The 27,515-nt window shown below is 42.9% G+C and overlaps 1 protein-coding gene across 2 annotated transcripts; it reads left to right on the top strand.

Annotated features, from left to right (window-relative positions):
* Positions 1 to 1,283: 1,283 nt before the first annotated feature.
* On the top strand, positions 1,284 to 25,830 carry acvr1ba (activin A receptor type 1Ba). Of its 2 annotated transcripts, XM_088993116.1 has the most exons (9): positions 1,284 to 1,482; positions 16,311 to 16,547; positions 16,623 to 16,880; positions 17,807 to 18,037; positions 21,308 to 21,475; positions 21,548 to 21,704; positions 22,389 to 22,513; positions 22,607 to 22,737; positions 23,480 to 25,830. In XM_088993116.1, the coding sequence occupies exons 1-9, from the start codon at positions 1,419 to 1,421 to the stop codon at positions 23,603 to 23,605; spliced, it is 1,497 nt and encodes a 498-aa protein (XP_088849242.1). In that variant the 5' UTR covers positions 1,284 to 1,418; the 3' UTR covers positions 23,606 to 25,830. The 2 variants fall into 2 exon arrangements, with proteins under 2 accessions (XP_088849242.1, XP_088849234.1); XM_088993108.1 differs by having other exon boundaries at positions 22,389 to 22,737.
* Positions 25,831 to 27,515: the final 1,685 nt, after the last annotated feature.

The following is a 27,515-nucleotide window of genomic DNA, read 5'->3' as shown; positions in this document are numbered from 1 at the left end:
ACAAACGCACACCTCGTTCGTGTTTTTCAATGATCTCCTTCTTCTCAGCGACGGTGATTTTATTTTGTGTCTTCTTGGGCTGAACACGAGCCTGTGGTCGTTTTTTTTTTCAGTCCCATTATAGTAAAATTATCAGCAAAAAGCTCAAAGTAGGCGATCGACGTGTGCATTCAATGAGAGGGGGTGTGGAAAGTAGCGCCGGCTGGAGCGCTGTTCAGTCGTGTGCTTCCGCCGAAGATCACTCCGCCAGATCCGAAGGTCGTGTGCTTTGGTGTTCTTCCGCCGAAGATTACTCCACCAGCCGTGGTGGGTGTATATTATGAAAATAGTGCTTATTATAAGGTTTAATTTTCATAAATTTGACGTTCGTAAGATAAGGTGTTCGTAAGTTGAGGTCTCACTGTACTGTACGGCTGATTTTCGTCTCCAAACTTGATCATCATCAGGGCCCTCTTGTCATTCCTGTTTTAAATCGCTCCATGCTACAACACAACTAATTTAAATGATCATCGTATCAACAAACAAAAAAGCTTGATAAGGATTCTGACCTTTTGAATCTGGTGTGTTACAGCAGACAGAGATGGAAAACAAACAAGGGCCGAAGCCAGACATACCTAGTAGTCAATTTAGTGCACCCTGGAGTGGTTGATTCGCCATCCATTCGCGGGGTGAATATGGAGAAATTACATTTACACCTTTGGGCAGTTTATAACGTTTTCTGAGAGCCTCGCTGTTCGTTAATGGGAAAGCTGGAAGCAAGATTTAAACACCCAATTTTAGAACAGTGACCCGATAAGCACTATTCCACCACGCTGGCCTATTTAAAATCAGGAACCTGTCACATATACATTAAATATGGTTTTTCAAGGCAAATGTATTTGGAGACCTGCCATTCCCACATAAATATTCCCAGTAAATGGTTAACACATTTACTCATATCGGCATAAGCTTGGTTTCGAGGGTTCCTTCCCGGCCATTGCCCTCCCCCTCGTCATTCTCGAAGGGAAAATGAGTTCAATTGCTTTTATGCAATCCCAAACTCACGCACATGAACGTAGCCACAAATGCATGACAGCAAGCTCTTGCTGGATTTGAAATTTAAAAATGAATGAATTGCGAATTCGTTTCCAGCATCTTATGTGAGCAGCGGTCGTAAATATGCTGCCAGTGACCTCCGAGGAGGACACACGGACCACCCCTTTAAATTGGCACTGCCCCTTAACTACGTCACGCGCCTGGCTCATCGAGTGCCCGTGCTTGCGCGCGTGTGAGCTTTCGACGTTCATGTGTGGGCGCGTGCGTGTGCAGAGTGTGTGGCGAGCGCGGTCCGACAGTGGCTGCGTTGCGTTGTTTGTGTTGCGTTGAAGCCGGCCTGATTTTCTCGTGTTTCGCGTGCGAACGATGGAAATGTGCAAGACATGGCTGTGAAGCACACTGGCCGAGCTTTGGTCGCCCTGCTCGGGCTGCTGGCTGTCGGGAACGGTAAGTGTGAGCCGAGCTCAGTCACATTGTCGCTTTGTGTCTCGCTTGTATTGTGTGTTCGTTCGGTCCTCGAGATGGCCCCGCCGCCGTGCACTGGAGTGGATTTGGCTAACCACCGCGAGCTATCGCCGATCTGTGAAATCAAATGAAGTGAAACTACATTTAATAGGCTGCCTTCCACAATAACAAATTATATTTCTAGTTTGCCGATACCTTCTCGAGTACTTTCAGTGGAGCGAGCAGCAAAAGCACAACAACACGGGGCCGCTGCGTGTTTACGCCGGAACGTCTGCGAGTTAACAAGAGAACCCTCTATTTATTTATCCATTGACTTGTGACGCAAGAAGTGACCGGAACAAGCCGTTGTCTAGCTCCCATTTGTGGCTTATGTATGAAACAGTCTCACAGTTTTATGTGTGTTGGCTTGCTAACGACTCAGCTCCCTTGTTGAACGTGCTTTTAAAGTGGTTCCCAGAATGGAGGCCTTAACCTACTTAAAGGACAACCGACATCACTTTTTTGTTTCCTAACTGACATCAGAAAAAACGTTTTATAGCATCTAAAATACCCAAAACACTCAGTATGATATTTTTAGTCAAATGCAAAACACCAATAAAAATGACTTAAAGTGTCCAAAATCAATGACCCCGGAAGTGGCCAGTTTCAGAAGGTCCCGCCCCCTTGTTCGTGGCGTCACCCTAAGACGTCTTGCCCTGCTGGAGAATCAAAACAATAGCTTCAGATTCGGAGAATATGCTTTCTTGTTACCCATCCAGTTATGAATATGATTCAAATAGTTCTGAAGAGGAAAGCATACATGTTTGCAAAAGAATTTATTCCTTGCCATTTTGAGGCAATAGGGGGGAGATGTAGCACCAAAAATAGAGGCAGAAAATGGCAACAAAGCTCAGTGTAAGGAATTAATCAGCCCGTTTCCACATGCTGATTAATTCCTTACATGGAGCTTTGTCGCCCTCTTCTGCCTCTTTTTGGTGCAACACGAAGTTTTCAGACTAAACAAGTACAGCAAAATGCATTGACGTGATGGAAGGACTGCTACAATGTGTCCTTTTTTGGTCAGGGGCGTTCCTTCAGTGACGTAGGGTGACGACTCGTCACCAACTCAAAAACAAGACCTTCGGAATATTCAGCGCGAGTCTTAAAACGTAAAATATAGCTATATGCGGTGGAATCTTTGTAAAATATGCTCAGTAGAGGTCATTTGAAGCCATTTTACAAATTATGGACACAACTTGTCCGGAGACGTCGGTTGTCCTTTAAATGCCTGAAATTGTTTGGGAGTAAACACTGGCCGCTATTGCATTAGTGTCTATTTGTGAAGGAGGAAAAAGGCTGCTTGCCCGCTGGGTGAAAACATAGACTAACAGCCCCACACAAACCCCAGACAGGAGTCACAGTTCAAGTCTGGCTTATTGTTATGGAAATTGTGGCAAGTTAGGTCTTTAGGGGCGCTTCTCCGGGCTGGCCGACTGCTGCAGTTGCTGCTTCCAGATGATAGCAGCGGCCCCTCGTGAACAAGCAGCGATTGTTAAAGGGCTCACAAGCTTTATTTACTTAGTGTGCATTAAGAAGAGAAGCCTGTAGCCTGGCAAAACATAGTGTAGCAAAGTATTGATTTAACTCATTCACTCAAATAAAAATCAACAAGTATAAACTGTACAACTATCTCTATTTCTCTCACTCTCGCTCTCTGACTTTGTCTCTCTCTGATCTGACTTAATTTTATACTTAGTCACTAGGAATTTCATAGCTCCCATAATACATTATAATGCCATTTTTTGTACACATTAGCTCACACAAATATATGGTGAAAATGTTTATTTATGGCATTTGTAGAGATGAGTTTGACAGTTTTAAATTGGGAGAGTTTCATGCATTCAAAAAATTTTGAAATTAGAGATTCGGAAGGGCATCCAACGTAAAAGCTTGGCCAAAACAAACATGCGAATCAAACCTCTGAAGATGAAGGACACTGATTTGCTGTGGCAACCCTTGAAGGAAAAAAGCCGAATAGAAACGGAAGAAGATGAGAAAATGAGTGTAACTTGAAAAACAAATCCTCTGTATTTTTTAATGGTGGAAAACTGGATTTTTTTTGAATAAATGTGATTTTTTTTTTGAGGGGGGGGGACATCAAAAATACTTTAATCGTCGTAATGTTTTGAATTTCAAATTGAAACAATCTAATGGTGAATTTCTGGGCGAAATGTTGTAATTTGGGACTGGGAGCAAATTTCCGAATGACAAAAAAAGAAAGCGGGCCTTACATAATATTTTTTTGGGAATAGGTTGAAGTTGAAATGATGAAAATCAGTTGAAAAATAAATTGAAGACATTATATTAATCTAAATTAAAAACGTAATACATATATCTACAAATCATGTTCACCCTATATTGAATTGAAAACATTATAAAGGTAAGCTAAGTAATGTTCAAACCTATGAGCAAATAATTATTGACTTTGAATGTTTTCAATGCAACATGTTCCAAAAAATCTGGGATAGGTGGGGGGTAAAAACTACTCATCAAACACACCTTAATATAAACAAAACGTGAGCATCTGGAGAAATCACCGCATGGCGTAGGCTGATGGCCGCGCAAAGGCCGAAAACCAACATTGAATGATTGTGACCTTCCATCCCCCAGGCGGCACCGCATCAAAACCGACATCAATGTGCAAAGTATATCACCACATCAGAAAACTAATATCAGTAAATACAGTTGGATGCTGCAACTTCAAACTCTACAGTGCGAAGTTTTTTTTGCCAACAGAAGCCAGAATGCCGATGGACTGATCTTATTCTTTTCCTTTCGGCTTTTCCCTTCAAGGGGTCGCCACAGCAAATCAGTGTCCTCCATCTTTAGAGGTTTGATCCGCATGTTTGTTTTGGCCAAGCTTTTACGTCGGATGCCCTTCCTGACACAACCCTCTGTATTTATCCGGGCTTGGGACCGGCACAAGAAGACATATGTCCCTTTGTGGCTACAGACCAAGCAACTCGCTCAGTAAAAGGCTCCCAAACACAAAATGGTAATCGGACATTCAAGAAAGCAAAAACTACTCACCATTTGATGACAATGCTGTGATTTTACCGTGAAATGGGCATCTCTTTCCTTACATTACATCACAACCAGAACTTCGAATATTCTGTGGTCAGTTGTGTCCACATTTCAAATTGGTTTTGGACATTGTGGACATTGTGTCCTTTGGGCCAAAGAGGAAAAGAACCATCTCGATTGTTATGGACCCAAATTGAAAAACTCACATTTGTATTTGTATGTGACTTGCACTTCCGTAAAGGCACCATCATTGTTTGGAATGTACATTACATACCTGTACATTATAGATTTTGGATAAACATATGCTGCCATCAGAGAAAGATTTTTTTCATGAATGCAGCTGCTTATATCAACAAGAAAATGCCAAACAATCTGCATGTGTTACAATGGTGTGGCATGCCAGCAGTCCAGACCCGTCTCCCATTGAAAATGTGTCGCTCATTATAAAATGCAAAAACGGAGACCCTGTACTGTTTGAACAGCCGAAGATATACATCAAGCAAGAATTGCAAAAAAATCTCAAATTTTCAACGATTGATGTCCTCAGCTCAGGACGTTTCGTGAATGTTGATAAAAGAAAGGGTGAGGTAATAGTGGTAAACATGACCCTTTCCGAGCTTCATTGGAACATAATGAAGCTAAAAAATTCAAAGTTTATGATTATTCAGTTTGAACATCGATGAGAAGGTTTCTTCAGCCGTCATCTGTACTTTTTTGAAGGTGTCGGACGTTTCTCCTCCTATCCAAGAGGCTTCGTCAGCGAACTAAAGTCTTACTGGTCGTATCGGCCCTATTTATATATCCCTAATGTCCAGACATGGTGGCGCCGGACACAGCTATGATAGGTCCCTACTCTCAGGTTGGGGGGAGCAGAGGACCACTCCCTGTGGCCCCACTGATTGTTCCTACATTCCTGACTAACGACTGGCCTGTTTGCCCCACTCCCTTTGGTATCACCTCATCAGCATTACGAATGGTGCCTAACCTGTTTTGCCTAAGCAGGCTACCCTACCAGATCGGTTTAATGAAGGATTTAGTTGTTTTATGAGAATCGCTTCTTTTACTCCCTTTTCAAACAAACCATCTATGTTCTTTCGCTAAGATTTTAACCTCATTGTCGTCAAATGTGGTTGCTTGTTTTTAGGTGCAAATGTACTGCCGATTGAGGCCCACTATTATTATCATCCCTGCGATGGACCACTCCTGTACGACTGAGAGCTTACACAGACGTCAGTTTGAACATAAATTTTCATTGCATTCTGCTTTTATTTTATGCAAGGTCCTAACTTCATTGGACTAACTAAGCATCTCTTATTTAATCTCAATTCATAAAAAATAACAATTAGAGATGAGACTAATGAGATGTTACACTCCACACCAGTCACCTAGCTGATAACATTGGGGGGTGGGACTCATTTTAAATAAAACAATGGATGGAGTAATAACTTCCTTGTCTGACTCATTCAGCCATCATTTACGTCAGAGACAACAGCTTGCCCTATAATTTCTTAAATTTATTTTTGTCTTGTCATCATTGACAAAGCTTGACAAAATTAATCAGCCTATCTAGATAATTGTAAGGAGTGGAAAGTACGGATCTGTTTCTGAAAGTGGGCAGTGAAAGTTAGACAATCCAATCTAAAGCATAGATGATTCCAACTACTGCAAACAAGCCAGAATAGATTCAAAGTTTTCACATGTTGGTTGTGCAATGCCGTGCTTAGTTTAATCTGTACAAGCTGTCTTCCCTTGTTGCAACTTGCCACTAAACCGATCTTGGTGGTGTTTAAACCCCATGCACTGATGTTTTTCGCTTCACCTCAGTGTCATCTTCTCCACTTTTGAAACCCAATCCTCCTCTCTTTCATATTGCCTTTCATCACACCCCCTTTTATTGCTGCTATTCATGTTTTGAAGATGGTGCTATCATGAAATGAGCATATTGGGAATCTTGAATTTAGTTGGAAATTAACTTTAGCTGGAGGAGTATTGCAGTCCACTGTTCATTTTTAGAGCCCGTTGTACATTCTAAATATAAAGTTCAACCTGATCCGTATCAGAACGTTAGCAATGTGGATTACAAAAGCAAAACTGGAGCTGTAGGCAGCTATAAAGGGCCTTCGCAGCACTGGCCTCATTAAAATACTGCCACATTGGATTAGCATCTTATCTATAGCACAGTATGTATTTATTTATGCAATGGAATATATCGGATTGGAAGCATTTTATAAAATATGGCCTTGACACAAGGCCAAAAATGAGGCAAAGTTTGTAAGAAAATTAAAAATGTACGACTTCCTGTTGAGTTAAGAGTAGGGCTCCGGAGACTTTTGTTCGGTCTAATGGGCATTCGGCATGCCTCCAAGTGGCTGCTAGCAAGAAAAGTCACAAACTTGAAGCATTCAATATTCCAATTGAATGTATGTATGACTGCAATATTTACTATATTTATTTTCTTTGTCGTCAAAATCGGAATCATCATATCCTGTTATCATTTTTGATTTTTCAAGTGTGTAAAACGCAGAAAGAATTTGTAGTGTTATCATAACATGCAAAGATAACAAAATAAACATTTAAAATGTAACACCTAAGTGAGTCTCTGTGTAAGAGAACCATTTGTGCTGTAGTATCAAACAATGACAGATAATGCAGCTTAACGCAAACGATGCCGAGAAAAATAAAGTGGCTTGTTAGGACTCGATGGAACTCCCCATTAGGGCATGCATCTATTATATTGTAATCTCGATTATGAAACCATTCAGATTCTCTACCACCAGGCTTAGCAAGTTTTCTGGGGGAAACCCTAAGTAGTGCAAACCGGATGTGATTTGTCAGTTCAGTATGTGCCGTTGACCCCCACCCCTTATTCTCCCCCCTTGAATGTATTAGTTGTGGGATATTATTTAGTTTATTTATCTGAGAGAAATACAATTTAATTCAAGAAAATGTCACCCATCCATTATCTGAAGTGCTTATCCTCACAAGGGTCACGCTAGTGCTGGAACCATCCCAGCCGTCTTCAGGCAGGAGACGGGGGGACAGCCTGAACTGGTTGCCAGCCCAGAGCGCAGGGCACACATTGGAAAACGACCATTGACAATCACACCTAGGGACAATCTCGAGAGTTCAGTCAACGGACCATGCATGTTTTTTGGAATGTGGTAGGAGAATTGAGTGCCCGGAGAAAACCCACGGGGAAAACATGCAAATTACACAGGTAGAAATCAAATCCCAACTTCTGCGCTGTGAGGCAAACCAATCGAGCACTGTGCCGTTCCTGGAGCCTGTTTTTGATAGTGACCTGAAATTTGGAAACAGCTGAAACAAGTTGACCAAAGCACCGCGGTGGCCCCGCCCAAAGGTGCACTTCAACTTGCCTGCTCACTTGGTGCATATTATGCAAGAATGATGTCACAGACGCTGTGTGTTTATTCAACGTGGGCGTCCAACATTGACAGCGACATCTGGGGGTGGTATGTGTGGCCTATCCACACAAAAATGGGTTCGTGTGTTTGGGGGAAGGAGGGTGACGGGTGATTGGTTTATCCAGCTGGCAGGGTCGTTCATGAAAGGGGGCCCACAAGTAGGTGTGGTTGGAGCACCAACCACAGTATCATGCAATATAAGGCCTCAAACCAGACCAACCTGAAAGTCGATCAGTCCCAAAGAGATTTTGCGGCTTTGTGGGTATTTATTTGTTTGCCAATAGTTTTTCATTGATTACATTGGCTAGTTGCATATTGTTGACTTGATTCAGATTAGGAGCGAGTTATGCTTGTTGCATCCTTGCGTGAGTGACGCCGTGTGTGCACTCGAAACACTTGCAATGTGATCTCGGCACTATCAGCAAACACCGCCCGGAGGCGGGGAGTGGCTCGCTGCTGTGTAAGTGGCGAGAGTGCTTTCCCGTAGTTGCACTTCAACTTGGAAATGTGTTTCCTATGGTCACGCCTGGTAATGACTTTCTGACTTGAGCGCTCCTTACTCAATTTTTTAAAATCAAAGATGCAAGCAAACTTCTAAATTTATTTTTTGTGTCAATCCTGAATCTGGTTTCATTCTCTCTCGCGCATCAGGTCATCATCATAATAAAATCAAACATTTTCTAAATAATTATGAACTGCGGATTAAATTCGGCAGCAGGTGGATTTTTTTTAACATCATGGCTCTGACGTAGAACATCTGACATTGGTAAAGCATTTCATAGGCCAACCTTAAAACAAAAGATGCAAATGTGTGAAATGTGATGTGATAAGACTGTTTTTAAATAAGCATAAAAAAGACGCTACGGGGGAGCAAGGTATTTATATTGAATAAAAGCTGTGTTGATGGGTGTAATTTGTGTTTGCTGTCAAAGCACGAGGCAAGAGTTTGTTTGACTTGGTTGTATGTTTGTGTAGCCGCATAAATTTGCACGCTGAAAGAAATGTGCACTGTTTCATCAGCGATTGGAAACATGTATTTTCTGTGTAGTGGACTCACAATTGTCTTTATTATTATAAAAACCTTGATTCAAGAAAGACTCCATATGACAAGGGTTTGGCAATATACTGTAGAATGCATTTGATTGGCTGAGCGTCTGACATCACTTCTTTCGACAGTACTGGCAACTGCGAGACCGGAATGGAATCTTAATTTGTGGGTGTGCGGGTCTATCGGTGTCCTTTTGACTGTTACTATTTGGAGAACAGGTCTGCACCGCTCCTCTTCCGATTTAAAGGATGGTCCCCGAACTTGAAAAAAAGAGTCCCCAAACAGCAGATTTACAGATCAAAATTAAATTTGGCTGTGTTGTCTGTCAGAACAGAGGCGCTTCATTCATGAAACTAACCAGGAAGTATGTGATTTTGCTTGGAACCAGTCATTCTAGAGTTTCTATTTTTCACTACACTTTTTGGGTGTTTAAAAATTACATAGTGTGAACCAATTTCAAACACCTGCCTTGCTTGCATACCCCGGAAGGCATATACCATATAATATCCATGTTTTACAATACGATACATATTGATTTATGTAGCGCTTTAAAAACAGCTGAAGCTGTAACAAATCGCTTAACACGGACAGGTATCATATACAGGAAATAAAGAAGTCACAAAGATAGTAGAAAGCACCAGTGAGTGTAACCAAGATCAAGTTGGAATCATGCTGAGTTTAATGCCAACGACTACAAGTGAGTTTTGAGACAAGTTTTAAGGATGGTCAGTGAGGGGGCAGGTCATTCCAGATAGTGGGACCAGCAACGGAAAAGGCTGAGTCTCCGTTTAGTTTTTGGCACATCTAATAATGTCTGGTCAGCAGACCTAAGGTGTCGAGAAGTTCTGTAGAGGTGGATGAGCTCGGAGAGGTAAGGAGGATCTAGGCTATTTAAAGATTTGAAGACAAATAAGATCTCGAAAAGAACTCTAAAATGTGTAAGGAGACAGTGAAGGATGCCACAGTAGGAGTTATGTGCTCCCTCTAAGGAGTACCAGTCAGGAGGCGAGCAGCAATATTTGGGACCAGCTGGAGATGCTTCATGGAGTATTGGCTGACTTCAAAGTAAAGCACATTATAGTAATTGAACCATTTTTAAGACAGTAAACGCTTTCAAGGTTTTGATGGTATGCTGCAATTTTCTGTCATGTTTGTAAATGTTTCCTTGTACACTGAACATTGCAACTATTGAGCACTGAAGTTGAAGATTCCATTCAGTCCTTTCCTTAAATTGTTTTCAATGCTCCTTCCAGCTTTAACTGTTCTATTATGTTTACTGACCTATGCTGATTGTGTTGATTATTTTTTTCAATTTGATATGGTGGACACGTTGGTGGGTTCGATTGCGGCGGCTGCTCAAAGTTATAGTTGAGGAAAACTGCAAACTTGACTGACTTGCGGCAAAAGATGATTCCGTCCAGCTCGTAGTGATGCCACTTATTTGCGTTCCAATGTTTACGACATGTCAGCGTGATCTTAATCCAGTTTCTTTCTGCTGTCTGTATTTTGGCACTGATTTTTGACATTGGCAAAGATCTCCGCAGATTGAGGTCAAGTACAAGGATGGGCTAGTGTCCATAATGACCTCCGTTGGGCCAGGAGGCTTCTGGACCTTAATTGGCGCAGCAGACGGCGTGTACTGTGACTGACCCGGTGCCACAATTACTGATGCTGCACCGCAAGGGGAGACTATCACCACAGGAGCCACAATTTCACTTGGAAGCAGCCTCCTTTCCCTTCCATTAATTCAAATGCAGAACTTTGGCCAAATAGATTCAGTAGCAATGGGATATCATGTCTGGCGGGTGCCATTTGGTCCCCACAATTCTCTTTTGTTATCTGCTGTTGGAATGCAGATGCGACAGATGACATACTGTATCGATATCATTTTTTCATACTGATGTCCAATGACTTTTTGTAAAGTGCAAAAGTACATTTGCATGTCCAGCAATGCTGCCTTTCTCACAGCGGGGCTTCATTGTGGGCGGAGTTGAGACGCTTTTCAGCATAGTCCTTTCAAATGTTCAACATTTGAAGAGCCCAGCGGGGTACCCTCTGCGATGCGGGCCTTCACAAACCTACACTTTGGTCATTTCCTCAGCGGACACGATCTTGTACAGAGCATGCACTTGCATGTTCGGTTCATAGAAAAACAAACAGAAAAGTTCATCTGGCTCAAGTGGCTGACGGAGCGGAAAAGAGAAATCGGTCAAAAAAGAGACAAAGATGAAAGTGCATTTTGGACTGATTTTGTTTTTTATGTCCTGGTTGATTGTGGGGTCCACATCAAAAGGGAAACCCTGTAGTTTGGGTCCAAAAGTGTTTGTGGCAAGAGCCTGAGAAGCTTTCAGACACAATTTTATATTGTGGCATTTTTGAATTAGCCAGTCATGTGTTTGAAACAAAACATCTTCTACACCGAACACAAAGTAACCAAAGTCTGTAACATTCTTCTTGACCCAATTGCAAATCTTCATCTCCAAAATGATTATCTAGCTATCTATCTACGTATCTATCTAGCTATCTCGCCAGCTAGACGGATGGATGGATGGATGAATAGATAGCCTTTATTTTTCTGTTTATTTATCAATTTATTTAGGAGGGTGTTTTGTATAGTTTTGACAGTGAGCATTTTGATAATGGAATATACCATGATAGAGGGCTTCAAGATACAGGAACAAACAGCTGCAAACTATATCACCCCCAACAATAAAGTAGTCGAGATAGTAGTCGCCGGGTGGGAGGTTGTTGCAGTCCCGGGCCCAGACTTGAAAATCAGATCAGTAATATTAGTACCAGAAGCAGACAATGGTAATGACTTTCCTCTTTCCCGAGCATTGATTCAGATGCACTTGCTCATGGTGGTGTGTGTTGTGTGTGTTGGACTGTCTGGTGGCGGCTGTTAGTCTTGATCAACTCTGTCTGGTATTTGTAGCGATCAAATTTCAGCAAGTACATTTGGGTAATGGTGTTGCTGTGCTCTTCATACGCACACGCTTGCACTCTGTGTTTTCTGTTCTTTTGTGAATTTGGCTTTTGACGCAACACCCAATTGCCGGCTCGCCAATATACGTACAATGGAGTCAACAGAGTGGATTGTGTGTTGTTGAGATGAAGGCAACTGCGCTGTGGCTTGCTCTCTGGTCCAAGTTGTGGCAAAACTAGTTTGAGCAACCAAATTTTATAATCCTTTCCTCACTACGTTGTGTCATTTCCTGCCTCAGCATGCATGGAATGATCGGAACTTGACAAACGCATGGCTCGATGTGTTTTCCCCTTTGTAACTTCACTGTTCCCTTGTTCCTGTTGCTCGCCCCCCACCCTCTCTGGTAAGTCAAAGTCTAGACTGGGTTTTAATGACACTCACAGCTGGTCCCTTGGGCGGACCCTGATCGCAGCTGGAGGCCCTGTAAGTCTGGCTCATTACTCCCTCCCCCCTTTTATATTGTCCGGCCAAGCACCCAACCCCCGACCCTGTCTGGCGCTCAAATGTTGGGGCTGTTGCCGTTCCCTGTGGGGAGCGGACCCGCGCCGCCCATCCCCCCCGCCTGCCCGCCCACTCTTTGTTCACTCAGGGCCGCTTCGATCCAATTCCCCCCCACATGTCGTCTTAATCTGCGCACAAAGCACCACTGTAAAGACCAACTACAACATGCATACAGGAGCAGAGTTCACTCCAAAATTCCGCTCGCGCGTATCAGGCCTCGAGGCGACTTGGCTGTTGTTGAAATCTGCTCTGCAGTCGTGGTGTTGGTGCTTAGTTATTTAGGGTTTGTGGGTTCCCTCTTAGCACCAATGTTTGTATTTGTAGCTCCGAGCTGGTCCTTGGCTCGAGTGAAGTCTTCCACAAAACAAACCATCAGCAAAGGACTTGAGGATAAAATGTTGACTTTCTGCCATGTTTGCTCCTGTTGGCGCGTGCCACTTCAACCCCCTTCAGGCAAAGGCACTGCAAATGGCAAAGGGACACCATTTGATAGCTTTCTAGTGGGCCCCGTCATTCTGATTCATACGATACCTCAATTCCGAAATGTCATCTGGCCTTTTCCCTCAACAAATATGCTTCACCTTACCCCGGAAATTCCTTTTGTCTTCCTTTTGCCAGTCACCTTCGGTATTGCGAAGTGCAGCCGAAATCTTCTTGGAGTCCTGCTCAGAGTCCTTCCCCTTTCCAGTAAACAAGGATGAACAGTCAGTTTAAAAACAACCCTCTTCCCACGCAGGATGAGACCTCTATTAAGATGAAACCGCTGTTGTGACATTGCAGTTAGTTGTGCAAAGAGGCATCCAGTATACCGATTGATGCAACAGTTATTTGGTCTATGTCGCAAGGTAAAAATCTGCTCAGACACACTTCAAATTGTGTGAACGTCTCTGGTCAAAGAAGAGCCCTGCAGATAAGACGGAAGATTAGTTTGAAGCTTGCCACGCTTAAAGGACAACCAACACCATTTTTTTGTTTCCTAACTGACATCAGAATTATTTTTTTATAGCATCTAAAATACCCAAAACACACGTGCTGATATTTTAGATAAATGCAAAACACCAATAAAAATGACTTAAATTGTTCAAAATCTGAGACAAATCAGCTCGAAACTGGGGATTTTCAGATAGTCCCCAGTTGGTGAGGTCACGCCAAGTCGTCTTGCCTTGCTCAAGAAACAAAACAATGGGCTCACTGAGTTCAGATTCGGAGAAGATGCTTTCTTGTTACTCATCCAGTTATGAATATGATTCAAATAGTTCTGAAGAGTAAAGCATAAATGTTTGCAATCGATTAAAGGAGTCCTCCCATATCAATTCAAGCCGTCAAGGACAGCAATGTAGTGTCCCAGAAAATGCAAAATATGACGCCCAAGCTCTGTTGGAAATGGGTTGATTTGTCTGCTGGGAATTTGTGTCAGCGAATATCAAATAGTAGTCTTGGTACAACACACAACGATATTGCCATCATGTTATGTGTTTTCCTTCTAATTTCGCCATCAATACGAAGTTTTCAGACCAAACAAAGTACCGCAAAATGCATTGTGTGTCGCTTTCTCGGTCAGGGCTGTTCCAAATGTGATGTCACGTCGGGGATCGTCATCAACCCGAAAACAAGACTTCCTGAATATTCAGCGCGAGTCTTAAAACATAAAATATGGCTATATGGGGTGGAATCTTTGTAAAATACGCTCAGTCGAAGTCATTTGAAGTGATTTTACAAATTATGGACACAACTTGACCGGAGGCGTCGTTTGTCCTTTAAGTCTTTTCTCTCTCTGTGCCAGACATTGTTAGAGCTTGAACTGACTGTCACGCTTCTCTGGGAAAGAATAAGATAAGAATTCCTCTCATCTTGGTTTGTTATTGCTTTGTGATCCATGGTCCAAGTCTTGAGCGGGCTCCACTCTTCATTTCAGTGGGGCTGTCGGTCTGCGACGCGTTACTGCAAGACTACACAGTGATTGGAAGGATTTTGATTGAGGTCCCCTCAAGAACGAGTCCCCATGCCCACTCTGGTCCTGATATGCTCCAAAGCCTCGGCGAAAGCCTGGGGAAAGACTGGCCGCAGCGAAATGCAAAAATCTGGGCGAGGACTCCTTTTGGCTCCAAAATGAATCGTTTCTTGAGTTCCGGCTGCTTGGCCATTACGATGACTGGTTGGCTCACAACCAGTCATTTGTTCCCCGCACGGGTCCACTTGTGACTCAAATGGCCAGCTATAAACTACGGTGCAGAAAGGTGCAGCGTATTGTAAAAGCTTTGAGGGAATGAAATGGGGTTGGCCACACTTGCATCGTTTTTTTTTTTTTTAGTCTCCTAATGATTGCATATCAAAACCACGGTGTATCTGTGTCACTGAGATCTACAGAAGGGCAAAGAATGAAATCAAAAGTCACATTGGGCATTTGGCTGAAGCTTTCTGTCCATGTTTGGATTCAGTTTGCCTCCTGCAGGCAGGTTGGGCTCCGCCCAGCCTCTTTGGGCCCATCCGCCGCAAAGGCTCTGATTTCATGGCCGTCTAGCTATCGCTACTTAGGTCCTGCTCTGTGTCTGACATCAACAAAAGTGTGTCCAGCCTGAATGGACGTCTTTCCATCCACTTGTTATCATGGGTTTAGTCGGGCAATTATTAGATGCAAGCCACCAGTCAGAACTCAGACCACGTGCATTCAGGCGAAACAACATTTTAACTCATTCACTGCCATTCACAAATTTATTCGGGGTTTGAAAAGCATGACGTTGAGCGCCATTCCCGAATTTGTTCAGGTTTTGGTTTTTCTTGTGGGGCGTGCCGATCAAGCTCTGGTCATACCTCTGGCAATGTTTTTCCCTTTTAGGAGAGGGCAGCATTTGCCTTATGTACATCCGACCCCATTTCAAGCAATGTTCTGCAATTGAGTGAAAAATACAAAACCCTGACACTGGAGTGGATACAATTTTGTACATTGTCTGGCAGTGAATGAGCTAAAATCAGATGTGAAGAATAATAAATGCTGTGGAATACATATTTCAATTTGAAATTATGGTTGAGACTTTAGCAAGCATCGTGGAACTTGACACGCTTGATTCGTTTTCGCGGGCCACAAAAGAAAAGATGTGGCCCCCAGCCTTTGACTTTGATACAGTGTGACTTAGATGAGTTAGAGATTTAAAAGCAACATCAAGAATATTCGGGGGAGGGGGGGTAGATGTGATTTGTAAAATGTTTTAAAGAACCTTCACCGATAGTTATGAGAAAAGAGCATCATTTCTAGTCTAGAGTGAAAAGCATTTCCGCTTTTGATTGGTGTGTTTTGAGTCTTTCCTCCTTTGTATGATTGACTCTGACAGGAGATTCCAGTAATACACCAGGACAGAGGGAAAAACATTTCGAGGAGCGGGTGTGCGTGTCATTCACGAGACTTTACGCTACTGTCAAATTAGCGACCAGACAATTTCTCAATGGGGCCCTTCTGTTATTGTGAACGCGGCCTTTTTGGAGGTTTTACAAACATAAACGCTGAATAGAAGGCGGCTTAGCATGACCCATCCGTAGTAGGAGCCATCCCCGTGCCGTACTGTGAGCTTTGCCACCAGATATCGTTAGATAGCGTTCCATGCCTGCTCCTTTGATGGCGTGCATGGTTGCTGACCAGTCAGAGACATCCCATAAGATCAAACATTTGTGTTTCCAGTCTACAAATTGTGCAAATATGGACTGTTGATTGCTCACGGCAACATGTCTCTACATTCCACGGTGATGCCTTGTTTGTCCCCGCCAACCCTAACCCCAACCTCCGCCCACCCAGCTCTTCGTTGCAACTGCACGACCTGCGAGAAGACGGGCTATGAGTGTGAAACGGACGGCGCCTGCATGGCCTCCACGTACACCATCCAGGGGAAGGAGCAGCACGTACGCATCTGCATCAACAGGGACAACCTGGTCCCGCCTGGGCAACCCTTCTACTGCCTGAGCGCCGAGGGTTTGCTCAACACCCACTGCTGCTATGTGGACTACTGCAACAGTATTGACCTGAAAGTCCCCGGTAAGGCTCCGTCGTGATTCATTCCCACTGCGAGAGCCACACGCAATCATCGACCTCTTTGTTTGATCCCCTCAGTGCCCACCAAGGAGGACCTTTCCGGCTCGGACGGCTCCTGGGGTCCTGTGGAGCTGGTGGCGGTCATCGCGGGGCCCGTCTTTCTGCTCTGTGTGCTGCTCATGGTGGCCGTTTTCCTGTTCCAGTATCACCAGAGGGCCTACAGTCACAGGCAGAGGTTGGAAGTAGAAGACCCGTCATGTGACCATCTGTACTTGGCCAAGGACAAAACCCTGCAGGACCTCATCTATGACATGTCTACCTCTGGATCGGGCTCTGGTAATCAATTGCACTGCACACTGATAATCGCAGAGTTTATTTGAGTTCTTCTCGTCTTTGAAGCCTCCTGCTGTTTGAGCAAATCATCTGTTTAATCACCACAAAATATCAGATAACACGGTGAAATGTAATTTATTCATCACTGCCATCCTCGAATTTATTCTGGACATGAAAATATGACGTGGAGCGCCATTCCCGAATTTGTTCGGGTTTTGGTTTTTATTGCACGGGTGCCGATAAAGCACTGGTACGACCTTTGGCATTGTTTTTTCCCTTCCATGAAGGGGCAGCATTTCCCTTTTTCCATGTTAGCGCTCTGTTCCAGCTTTAGCTGTTGTTAAAGCGCTACATAAACCAATTGTATTGCATTGTATTTTGGACAGCCGTCCTCATTTCAAGCTCATATAACTCCCGACCCACATAATTTAGGAAGTTACTGTTTTTCATGAAAGAAGAGAGTCTAAGGTTTCTTACGCCGCATTGAATGTTTCTAGTCCTTAAACTCAATATTCTGTGGGTCTTATAATTCGAGTGACAATGACAAAAACCCTGGCACTGGAGTGGACACATTTTTGCACGTCTGGCAGTGAATGAGTTAAAATGCAGGTTTCTCAATGACATCTAACCACATCGCTTTAAACACTTGAGAAACATTTGTGACATTTTGACAAGACGGAAAAGTTGCCTGCCAGCAATTATTTTATCTGCGGTCCAATGGATAGTCATGAAAATACCTTGCGGTTCCCAGCGTAATCCGCTCGGAATGTGTACAAACACGTCGATGATGGGGAACACGCACTCCCGTGACCATGAGGTCAGGCTGCTGCAAGCTTTGAAACATGTTTTCCTATTCCCAGTTGATGCTTCCTCACTGTCACCCAGCAGCTCAAGACTTGTTTGTTGTTATTGTTTACCGCCCCCTGCAGGCCTGCCCCTGTTTGTTCAGCGGACCGTGGCCAGAACCATCGTGCTGCAGGAAATCATCGGGAAGGGCCGCTTCGGCGAGGTCTGGCGAGGAAAGTGGCGTGGCGGGGACGTGGCGGTGAAAATCTTCTCATCCAGGGAGGAACGCTCCTGGTTTCGAGAAGCAGAGATCTACCAGACAATCATGTTGCGTCATGAAAACATCCTGGGCTTCATCGCGGCAGACAACAAAGGTGAGGGAGGCAAGGAGAAGAAAAAAAATAATCTTCAAGTAGCCAACCACGAATTAGGTCGCCGTTTCCAAGTTGACAATGCTATAAATGCTTCACTCCGAATGCAATTTTAGTAGTATCGATGAAAAATCATACCTGCCAATTACTGCGGTTTTACCGTAATGAGTCCGGATTTCACTGCCCCATTCCGGGTTATGGTTTATTAATGAAAATCACGATTTTTGAATTTAAAACAGGCGATCGGCAAAGTGCCAGTTGTTAGCTTCCTTTAGATCAGGGGATATATGGCTCTTTTGATGATTGCATATGGCTCGCCGATAAATATTACATATTATAATACATATTGTCGTTTTTTTCGCCGTTCATTTCCCGTTGGGGCTGCAGTTGGCGGAAAGCGCAATTTTGATTGGATGACACTGACCTAGAATGGCCGAAAGCGCCATGTTGATTGGATTATAGTGGCCGTCATGTTGAAATAGGTAAACGCCCCTTTAAATGAGCCCAACTTGTGCACTTCAGCGTGAAGGCACCGGATCATTAGAGGAGACAAAATGTTCTGATTCTAATTTGCAATGAAACAATACCATCGATGAAACAGTCGGTCGAATGTCAGTGACATTTTAACAAGCCCGATGTTAACGTTAGCATGAACATACTTCTGTGAGAAGTAGATTGCAGATAGCAAGTGTGGAAGCTTATGAGCCGTGTGCAGGCTAGCTAGCAGTAACTTCGCCTCTGGACCGGCAAATTGAATTTCATTCCGATCGTTTTCCTGGATTTTTACCAAACACGAGGAACGGAAAACCATCCATGTTAACGGTGAGTACTATCACAAAGTTATTTTAAATAATACATTCTGATATTTTGTTGAAAAGTGGCTGCGCGTGCGTGCGTGCGCGACGAGAGCGTTTGTATGTGCGCGCGCGCGTGCGTGTGGCTCTCGCTGAAAAACATTTCTAAATATTTTACTTTTATGGCTCTCTTAGTCAAAAAGGTTCCCGACCCCTGCTTTAGATGAATTGCGCATGTGCGCGCTATGGGTCATTCCTGGAATCGAGAGTCAAGAGTTAGCATCGTTTTTTTTTTAATTTTTTTAATCATTGTCATGTAATGGCATCTGCTGTTAAAAAAGCAACAAAAGGTGTGAAATCTAAAAGAAAACTACAGTCGTTTCGGGAGGAATAATCCCAAGCATTTCCAGGAGTTAGATTTCGCTCAAAAAAGGTGAAAATGTCGCGAACTGCAATGTGCGTCGCAAGATTTTTCTATCGGACATACAGAAATCAACGACACTGTATTTTATACACTGTGGGGTATTTTATTTAATGAGCAAATGTGTTTTTATAAGGACTCATGTTCAGTTCATACTGCATCAAATGTGATCATAAACCATTCCTTCAACATAAACATTATATAGTGATACCTCAGTTTACAAACGATTTAGTTTACAAACTTTTTGCCTTACGAACATTAAATTCGCGAGAATATAATCTTGGCATACGAACTAGGTTTTGGCCAACGAACCAAACCACACGGAGCGTCGTGGATGGCGGACAAGTTTTCCACACCCCCTTGAGTGCAGACGTGGTTTGTTATCGAGTGGAGTACATTTGCTATTACGGGACCAAAAAAGACCCCACCACAGGCTAGTGTTAAACTAAAGAGGACACAAAAGAAAATTACGGTCGATCAGAAGAAGATCATCGAAAAACACGAACGAGGTGTGCGTGTGTGTGACTTGTCTGTCCCAGGACAATGACGCTAAGTCGACCATTGCTACCGTCCATTGACAACTACCATCACAAAGGTAACGACTTTATTATGCAGTAGTTTATTTCTTTAATTACAATACAATAGCACATTTATTATACATAAAATAAGGTATATTTTATGTAGTTTTAAGGCTTATTTAGTAGAAAATTGGGTTTTATGAGGCCCTGGGAATGGATTATTCTCATTTGTAATGGATTCTTATGGGAAAGAAATGTTTGGCAGACGGACTTTTCACCTTACACACACTTTCTGGGAACCAATTAAGTTCGTAAGCTGAGGTATCACTGTATGGGTATTTTTTTCACAAGTACAGTGATAACTTGGCTTACGAACTTAATTGGTTCCCAGACGGTGTGTGAGACAAAAAGTGTGTATCCCAAAAAATAATTAACCATAGGAAACCATTAAAATGACAATAATCCATTCCCAGTTCTCCATAAGAATTTTCTACTTTCTAATTCTCTAAGCCTTAACACTACACAAACTATACCTTATGTTATGTATAATAAATGTGTTATGGTATTATAATTAAAGAAATAAACTGTACTTTATAATAAAGTCATTTTATTTACCTTTGTGGTGGTCGTTGATAGCTTGATGGAATGGAGTGACCGGTTTCATCAGCATTAAACACTTAATGAGGAACATAACCTTCTTCTTTCACCATCTTGAGGAATGATCCCTTGTAGATGCTTTCTCTGCGATAATTTGACCTAGTTCCTCATCAATTGTTTTCTGATTCGCTGGGTTGATAGCTTTTTGCAGCAAGTGTAAAGATGGCTTGTGCGGGTTATTTGTGGAGCCTTGTGGATGGGAATTTTAACCTTGCAGTCTACACTCTGCCTTTGAACTATCAAAGTCCAAATCTATCCATTTCTGCCTGTCTCTTTAATGTCTAAGCCACCTGCCCTTACTGCTGCGTTCCTGACCTATCACGTGGTGTTAACCAAAGACTGGGGGCGGGAAATAGAGGACAAAAAAACTCGGCTGCCATTTTCTTTTTGGAGAACGGCCTGACTCTCTCTCTCTCTCTCTCTCTCTCTCTGTCTGTAACCCCCCGCCCCCTCCCTCACTGCTGCGTTCTTTAACCAACAACTGGGGGCAGGGAATAGAGGACAAAAATGAGTCAACTGCCATTTTCTTGTTAGAAGAACAGGCTCGGTCGCGAACGACACATCACTCATTGTGTAGCCCGAAAAATAGTTTGTATTCCAAGGTAAAATGTGCATAAATTTAACATTCGTAAACCAAAAAGTTTGTAAGCCAAGGGGTTCGTAAACCGACGTATCACTGTATATCTTTGACATTGATCAACACTTGTATGGGGTTTTAGCCTGAATTTTGAGTAGCTGTAATGTTAAAAATCGGGGCTTGCAGCCCCTGAATCCCGGCATATTACTAGGCTTATTTGATTTCCGAAGTTGGCAGGAATGAAAATCAAACCCAACTTTTAATTTCTTCAACATAGCAATCAATTGCATGCATGTTCTCCTCCAGACAACGGCACGTGGACTCAGCTATGGCTGGTGTCTGACTATCACGAGCACGGCTCCCTTTTCGACTACCTAAATCGCTACTCGGTCACCATCGAGGGCATGATCAAGCTGGCGCTATCGGCCGCCAGCGGTCTGGCACATCTTCACATGGAGATCCTCGGCACTCAAGGTGAGGGAAGCCTGGGGGGGCGCTTCCACGTCACTTATATCTCCCAATTAATTCCACTCGCCTCCCCTGCAGGTAAGCCTGGCATTGCGCACCGCGACCTCAAGTCCAAGAACATCTTGGTGAAAAAAAACGGCATGTGCGCCATCGCCGACTTGGGTTTAGCCGTCCGCCACGAATCCATTACAGACACAATTGATATTGCCCCCAACCAGCGCGTGGGCACCAAAAGGTAAGTAAGTGAGCCACATCCGTGCAGCTTCCACGTTTGGGAGCTTCTTTCCAACAAATTCAGGCTGCGGCTGACAATTGTTTTGGATTAGATTAGCCTTTATTAGTCTAGCAGTGAAAAAATGTACATTTCACAGCAGCAAAGTGATGAAAGGGAGAGGAAAGGAAAGGAAGAAGTAGAAGAACAAAATACAGGAGCTGCTGTAAAGGCAGCCACTTTCGCGGCGCCGTCTAAAAGTCAAAAGAACAAAAAAATAATAATAACAAAATAATATGACAACACAAAGACACAGTAATTCAATCTTAATCACTTTCCACACCCTCTTTGTTGTATGAAGCAGTTCTAAATGACAGAGGAGAGGCTCAAAGCCTCCCTTTCACCAGTGGATCAGGAACTTCATGGTAAAATGTGCACATATGTTGCAAGCAAACACAAGGCTGTAGCATCCACTGACGAACAGAGATTGTCTCACATCTCCTGTCCCACGTAAATCCGCTTCAATTCCAAGCTGCTGACACTCATAACCATGTGCACCTCTTCAATGATTAAGCGGCCTCTGGCAAGGTTGATACAAATAAATAAATAAAATGTCCCAACAAAGTGGAATTGATGAATAAAGTCTGGCTGTATCATTTTTTTCCCTGCGACCTCATGTAATGCGGTGTTGACCTTGCAACCTTGCAGGTACATGGCTCCAGAAGTGTTGGACGAGAGCATCAACATGAAGCATTTTGACTCCTTCAAATGCGCCGACATCTACGCCTTGGGCCTGGTCTACTGGGAGATCGCCCGCCGCTGCAATACTGGAGGTGAGACTCACCAACGTACACAGACTCCCCCCTTCCCCGTCCGTCCCTATCTGCACCACAGAGCCGACCGCTTCCTTTGCGCTTATGTGGCAGGTATCCACGAGGAGTACCAGCTGCCCTACTATGACCTGGTGCCCTCTGACCCCTCCATAGAGGAGATGAGGAAGGTGGTGTGTGACCAGAAGCTGCGGCCCAACGTGCCCAACTGGTGGCAGAGTTACGAGGTAACCAATTGACTTAGTTATCTGGATTTTTGGGGAGTTTTTGTTGAACAACTACCCATATCTGAACAGCTTTCTATTAAGATAACACATATCAAGAAGGAAGCGTGATGAAATGACCAAATTACAGCTTCACAGTACTTAACTCGTTCACTGCCATTTCCAAATGTATTGAAAATATGACGTGGAGCGCCATTCCAGAATTTGTTTTGGTTTTTCTTGCGGGGGTGCCGATAAAGCGATGGTCAGACCTCTGGCTATGTTTTTCCCTTCAACTAGTGGGCAGCGTTTGCATTTTGTCCATGTTAGTGCTTTGTTACAGCTTCAGCTGTTGTTAAAGCGCTATATAAATCAATATGTATGTATGTATGTATTGTGTTGTATTTTGTACAGCCACCCCCATTTCTAGCTCATATAACTCCAGACCCATATAAGTTAGGAATTAACTATGTTTTTTTCTGATGAAAGAAGAGAGTCTAAGGTTTGCTGAATTAAATGTTTATGTAGTTCTAAAACTCAATATTCTGTGGGTCCTGCAATTTGTGTGAAAATGACACAAACCCTGGCACTGGAGTGGTCCATCAACCTCGCGTTGAACTCAATATTTGGCATTTCAAGCTTTTGAAGGTGACTGTCAAACTAAACATCCAACAAAGAGAATATTTGCAGCCGAATATTGCAAAAAAATGCATAGCCTGTTGTCTTGACAGCTCAATGCTAAACCTAATGTGTCCCCTCTTTGAAGTCGCTGCGCGTGATGGGCAAAATCATGCGCGAGTGCTGGTACGCCAACGGCGCGGCGCGTCTGACGGCGCTGCGCATCAAGAAGACCCTGTCGCAGCTCAGCGTCGAGGAGGACATCAAGATGTGAAAGAAGCCCTGCCAGTTTTCAAACAAAGGCCTACCTCACCTTTTTAGCCAAAACTACTGAGGCCCACCGACCCTGTCCAATGTCCTCGTGTGTCCCCCCCCCAAAAGACCCTCAAACCCTTTCCCGTCGTCATGGGCCGCAGAACTACCACTGTTAATATCATCTCACTGTTGTTTTCATCTTCCAGATGGCAGGAACTACTATTGTACAGTTTTCATGAAATTAGCTGTTTGTTTTGTTCGTTTTTTTTAATTCACTCCAAAATCATCCAAACTATGTACGGCTGTGAATGTTTCACTTAAAAGACAACCGACGTCACTTTTTTGTTTCCTAACTGACATCAGAAAAACGTTTTATAGCATCTAAAATACCCAAAACACGCGGTATGATATTTTAGTCAAATACAAAACACCAATAAAAATGACTTAAAGTGTCTAAAAAGTACTTCAATTTGAAACCGGAAGTGGCCAGTTTCAGAAGGTCCCGCCCCCATGTTCGTGGTGTCACGGGAAGACATCTTGCCTTGCTCGAGAATCAAAACAATGGCTTCAGATTCGGAGAATATGCTTTCTTGTTACTCATCCAGTTATGAATATGATTCAAATAGTTCTGAAGAAGAAAGCATACATGTTCGCAATCGATTAAAGAATTTATTCCGTATCATTTTGAGGCATCAGTGGTTGGAAATGTCGCACCAAAAAAAGGCAGAAAATGGCGACAAAGCCGTGTCACGAATTAATCAGACCGTTTCCACAGGCTGATTAATTCCTTACATGGAGCTTTGTCGCCCTCTCCTGCCTCTTTTTGGTCCTACATTGACGTGATGGAAGGACTGCTACAGTGTGTCCTTTCTCAGTCAGGGGCGTTCCTTCAGTGACGTAGGGTGAGGACTCGTCACCAACTCAAAAACAAGACTTACGGAATATTCAGCGTGAGTCTTAAAAGGTAAAATATAGCTATATGCGGTGAAATCTTTGTAAAATACGCTCAGTAGAAGTAATTTTACAAATTACGGACACAACTTGTCCGCAGACGTCAGTTGTTCTTTAATGGTGTTTAAAGTCCCATGTGGAAGAACTAATAATAAACACATCCTCTCGTCGTTACCATTGCTAACCGGAGACTAAAAAAAAAAATAGGAAAACGTCATTATGTGTAGCCTTTTCTGTGCAACCTGCAGGCAATCACTGGACTGGCAGAGGAAAATGTTTTTTAATTTATTTCAGACTCTTGACTTGATGTGGATGAACACTGTGAGACATCCGGCACCGAACGGCGTCATCCAAAACGGCTTGATGACATCGGGCCGAGTGGCGTATCAAATGTTTTTGATTTCTTTTCTTTAATAGTTCGATAGATTGTGTGTTTCTGCCATGAATTGTGTTTTCTTTTGTGACTTTTGACACTACTGATGATGGGTACCTTTTTTTTCCTTTATAAACTAAACAACACTCCCTTGTCCGTAAGCACCAATGTGAACAGTGATGGTACTTTTAACTTTTTTTATTTTATTTTATTTTTTTAAACAAAATGAGTCAGTAGGACCCCAAATCCCCACCAATATACACACTCCTTCTCCTCTGTTGGTACTACTGATCCCACATTTGTTGCAGCTGATTTCCTTCATTATGTTCAGGATTGCCAGGCAAGTCATTTTTACGGCTGAATAATACAGATATGATTCGTCTGTGTAAGCTCTCAGTCGTACAGGAGTGGTCCATCGATGAGAAGGTTTCTTCAGCCGTCATCTGTACAAAACACTTTTGTACAGATGACGGCTGAAGAAACCTTCTCATCTACAGATATGATTGCAAGCAGCTCCACTCACTGACACTGGAAAATTTTGTGGAGCCACCGAGGAATTCGGGACCCTGTTTGATTGAAAAGCAGAAGCATGATGTCATAAGTAGTTCCTGGAACCGGCCGCCAAAGTGAAGCTGCATGATTTTCATTCATTTTGTTGGCCTTGGCCACGCCGAGGCTTTGATCAGGAATCTGTGTGTCCATGTTTTGTCAGCGTTTGTTCATGTCCGTCATGCATGCAGCCGGGGAGTTTATGGGAGACACAAATGGCCCTGTCCGTGTTTTTTTTTTGTTGCCATGCATACACGGCTATTCGACATCCTGTCCTTGTGTAAATTTCAAGATAGAAAAATACATGTTGTGCAAATGTTTTCAGGATGACTGTATATAGGTGATATACAATAAATTCCTTTTTTCTTAAATGACTGGCTTCATCAACCGAAATGCTTTACTTATTATTAGAGGAAAATATAGCTAGTTATATAGTAGTAGTAGTAATATAGCTAGCTAATCAGTGACGTGTGATGAGGTTCATGGCTGGTGAGGCACTGACGTCATCACCGTCAAATTTACAAACTCTACAGAGTAGCTTATTCAGCATTTGATTGGCAACAGTTAACGTGTTTTGTTTAAAATGTCATGTCAGCATTCCTTATATATACAAACTGTAGTATAGAAAAAAAGAATTAAAAAAAAACCTTATCGTGTGACCTTTACTTATAAATGAAATCCATGTGCCGCTCCTTCTGTAGAAAGGCATCGATAACTTCTTTGTCGAAGCCTTCCTTGTCATTCTTCAGTTTTAAAAGTCTCTCTGTCTCAATGCAGATCATTGCCAGTGAAGAAAGTCATCCTCGATCAGTCCTGTTCCGACTGTATGTTTTCAGTCTTTTGTGCTGAGAATGACCGCTCCACTGATGCTGTAGTAGCTGCAACAGTGAGAACGAGCTGGAGCAACTTTGTCGCCTCAGGAATAGTTTCAATGAGATCCTTCTGGGCCAAAAAGCTGAGAAGCTGTCCAGGAGATTTATATCCATCCCTCACCGTTTGTTTGTGAGCAATACAGTCCGGTGTTGGTCTTCCTTTAATTATTATCTCCTGCTTCGATTGAAAGCCCAGTGGAGAACATTCTTTCAATTTAGATATGTAATCCTCCATTCTGAAAATAAGGCCAAGCAACACGAAAAAAAAAAATACTGGATGGTTGCACTTTACTTGCTAACTGTTTACTGTAGCTTGCTGTCACTAGTTGTATTATTCTGCAGCCGAGGAGTCGCAAGAAGAATCTGTAATCACCAGCGCCCGCTGTCATGAGGCAGGAGAACTGTGTGCCTCACATATGAACACAGTTTTGATAAAAATAAAATAAACACTGTAGTACAGTCGTTGTACTAAGTTCATCCTGTCTACTTGATATCTAATTTTAAGTACAGTGTTTATATTGTACAGTGACTGTACATTATATACACCAGCTAAACGGTAGAAATTTAGTTCATATACTAAACGTGTTTGAACACTAATAGCGATATGCAGAGGGACAGCAATGCGGTCTCTCACTGCAGAGCAAGCCAGCACAGGTAGCATAGTGATTGCGCAATCCATAGTGACGCTCAGCCGGCTGCTGCCTCACCGCTAGTCTCGATTTAGTATTTGACCGGTAAATGTGAAAATTCTGCGATTTTGAAAAAAAAAAATCCAAAAATGGCGAAGTTAAATGGAAAAGAACTTTAAAGTACAAATCGTGAAATAAATATAACTGTTCAATTTATTTTTTTAATTTTGCACTTCTAAGCAAAAAAAAAAAAGGCTGCATTTAACAATATCTTATTTTGAAGGCACGTTTAAACATTACCATGGTGACCATAGAGCATGAAAGGACAACCGTCATTTTTTTTGTTATTTTAACTGACACCAGAAAAACGTTTTATAGCATCTAAAATACCCAAAACACGCAGTATGATATTTTTATTCAAATGCAAAACACCAATAAAAATGACAAAGTGTCCAAAATCTGAGAAAAAATTGAGCTGCGAATTGGGCATTTTCAGAAAGGCCCGCCCCGAGTTCGTGACGTCACGCCAAGACGTCTTGCATTGCTGGAGAATCA

Source organism: Hippocampus bargibanti, linkage group LG01 (genome assembly GCF_051943395.1).
Source record: "Hippocampus bargibanti isolate YZ-2025 linkage group LG01, ASM5194339v1, whole genome shotgun sequence".
NCBI classification, from domain to species: Eukaryota; Metazoa; Chordata; class Actinopteri; order Syngnathiformes; family Syngnathidae; genus Hippocampus; species Hippocampus bargibanti.
The sequence above is the reverse complement of the archived record's forward strand: the minus strand, read 5'-3'. Positions and strand labels throughout refer to the sequence as shown.

What these genes read in the sequence shown, in the direction of transcription:
- acvr1ba (XM_088993108.1), top strand. Translation starts at nt 1,419, where the DNA reads ATGGCTGTGAAGCACACTGGCCGAGCTTTGGTCGCCCTGCTCGGGCTG. An exon ending in TACCTCTGGATCGGGCTCTG is followed by an intron (nt 16,881 to 17,806) that starts GTAATCAATTGC and finishes CGCCCCCTGCAG; the next exon opens with GCCTGCCCCTGTTTGTTCAG. An exon ending in GGAGATCCTCGGCACTCAAG is followed by an intron (nt 21,476 to 21,547) that starts GTGAGGGAAGCC and finishes CCTCCCCTGCAG; the next exon opens with GTAAGCCTGGCATTGCGCAC.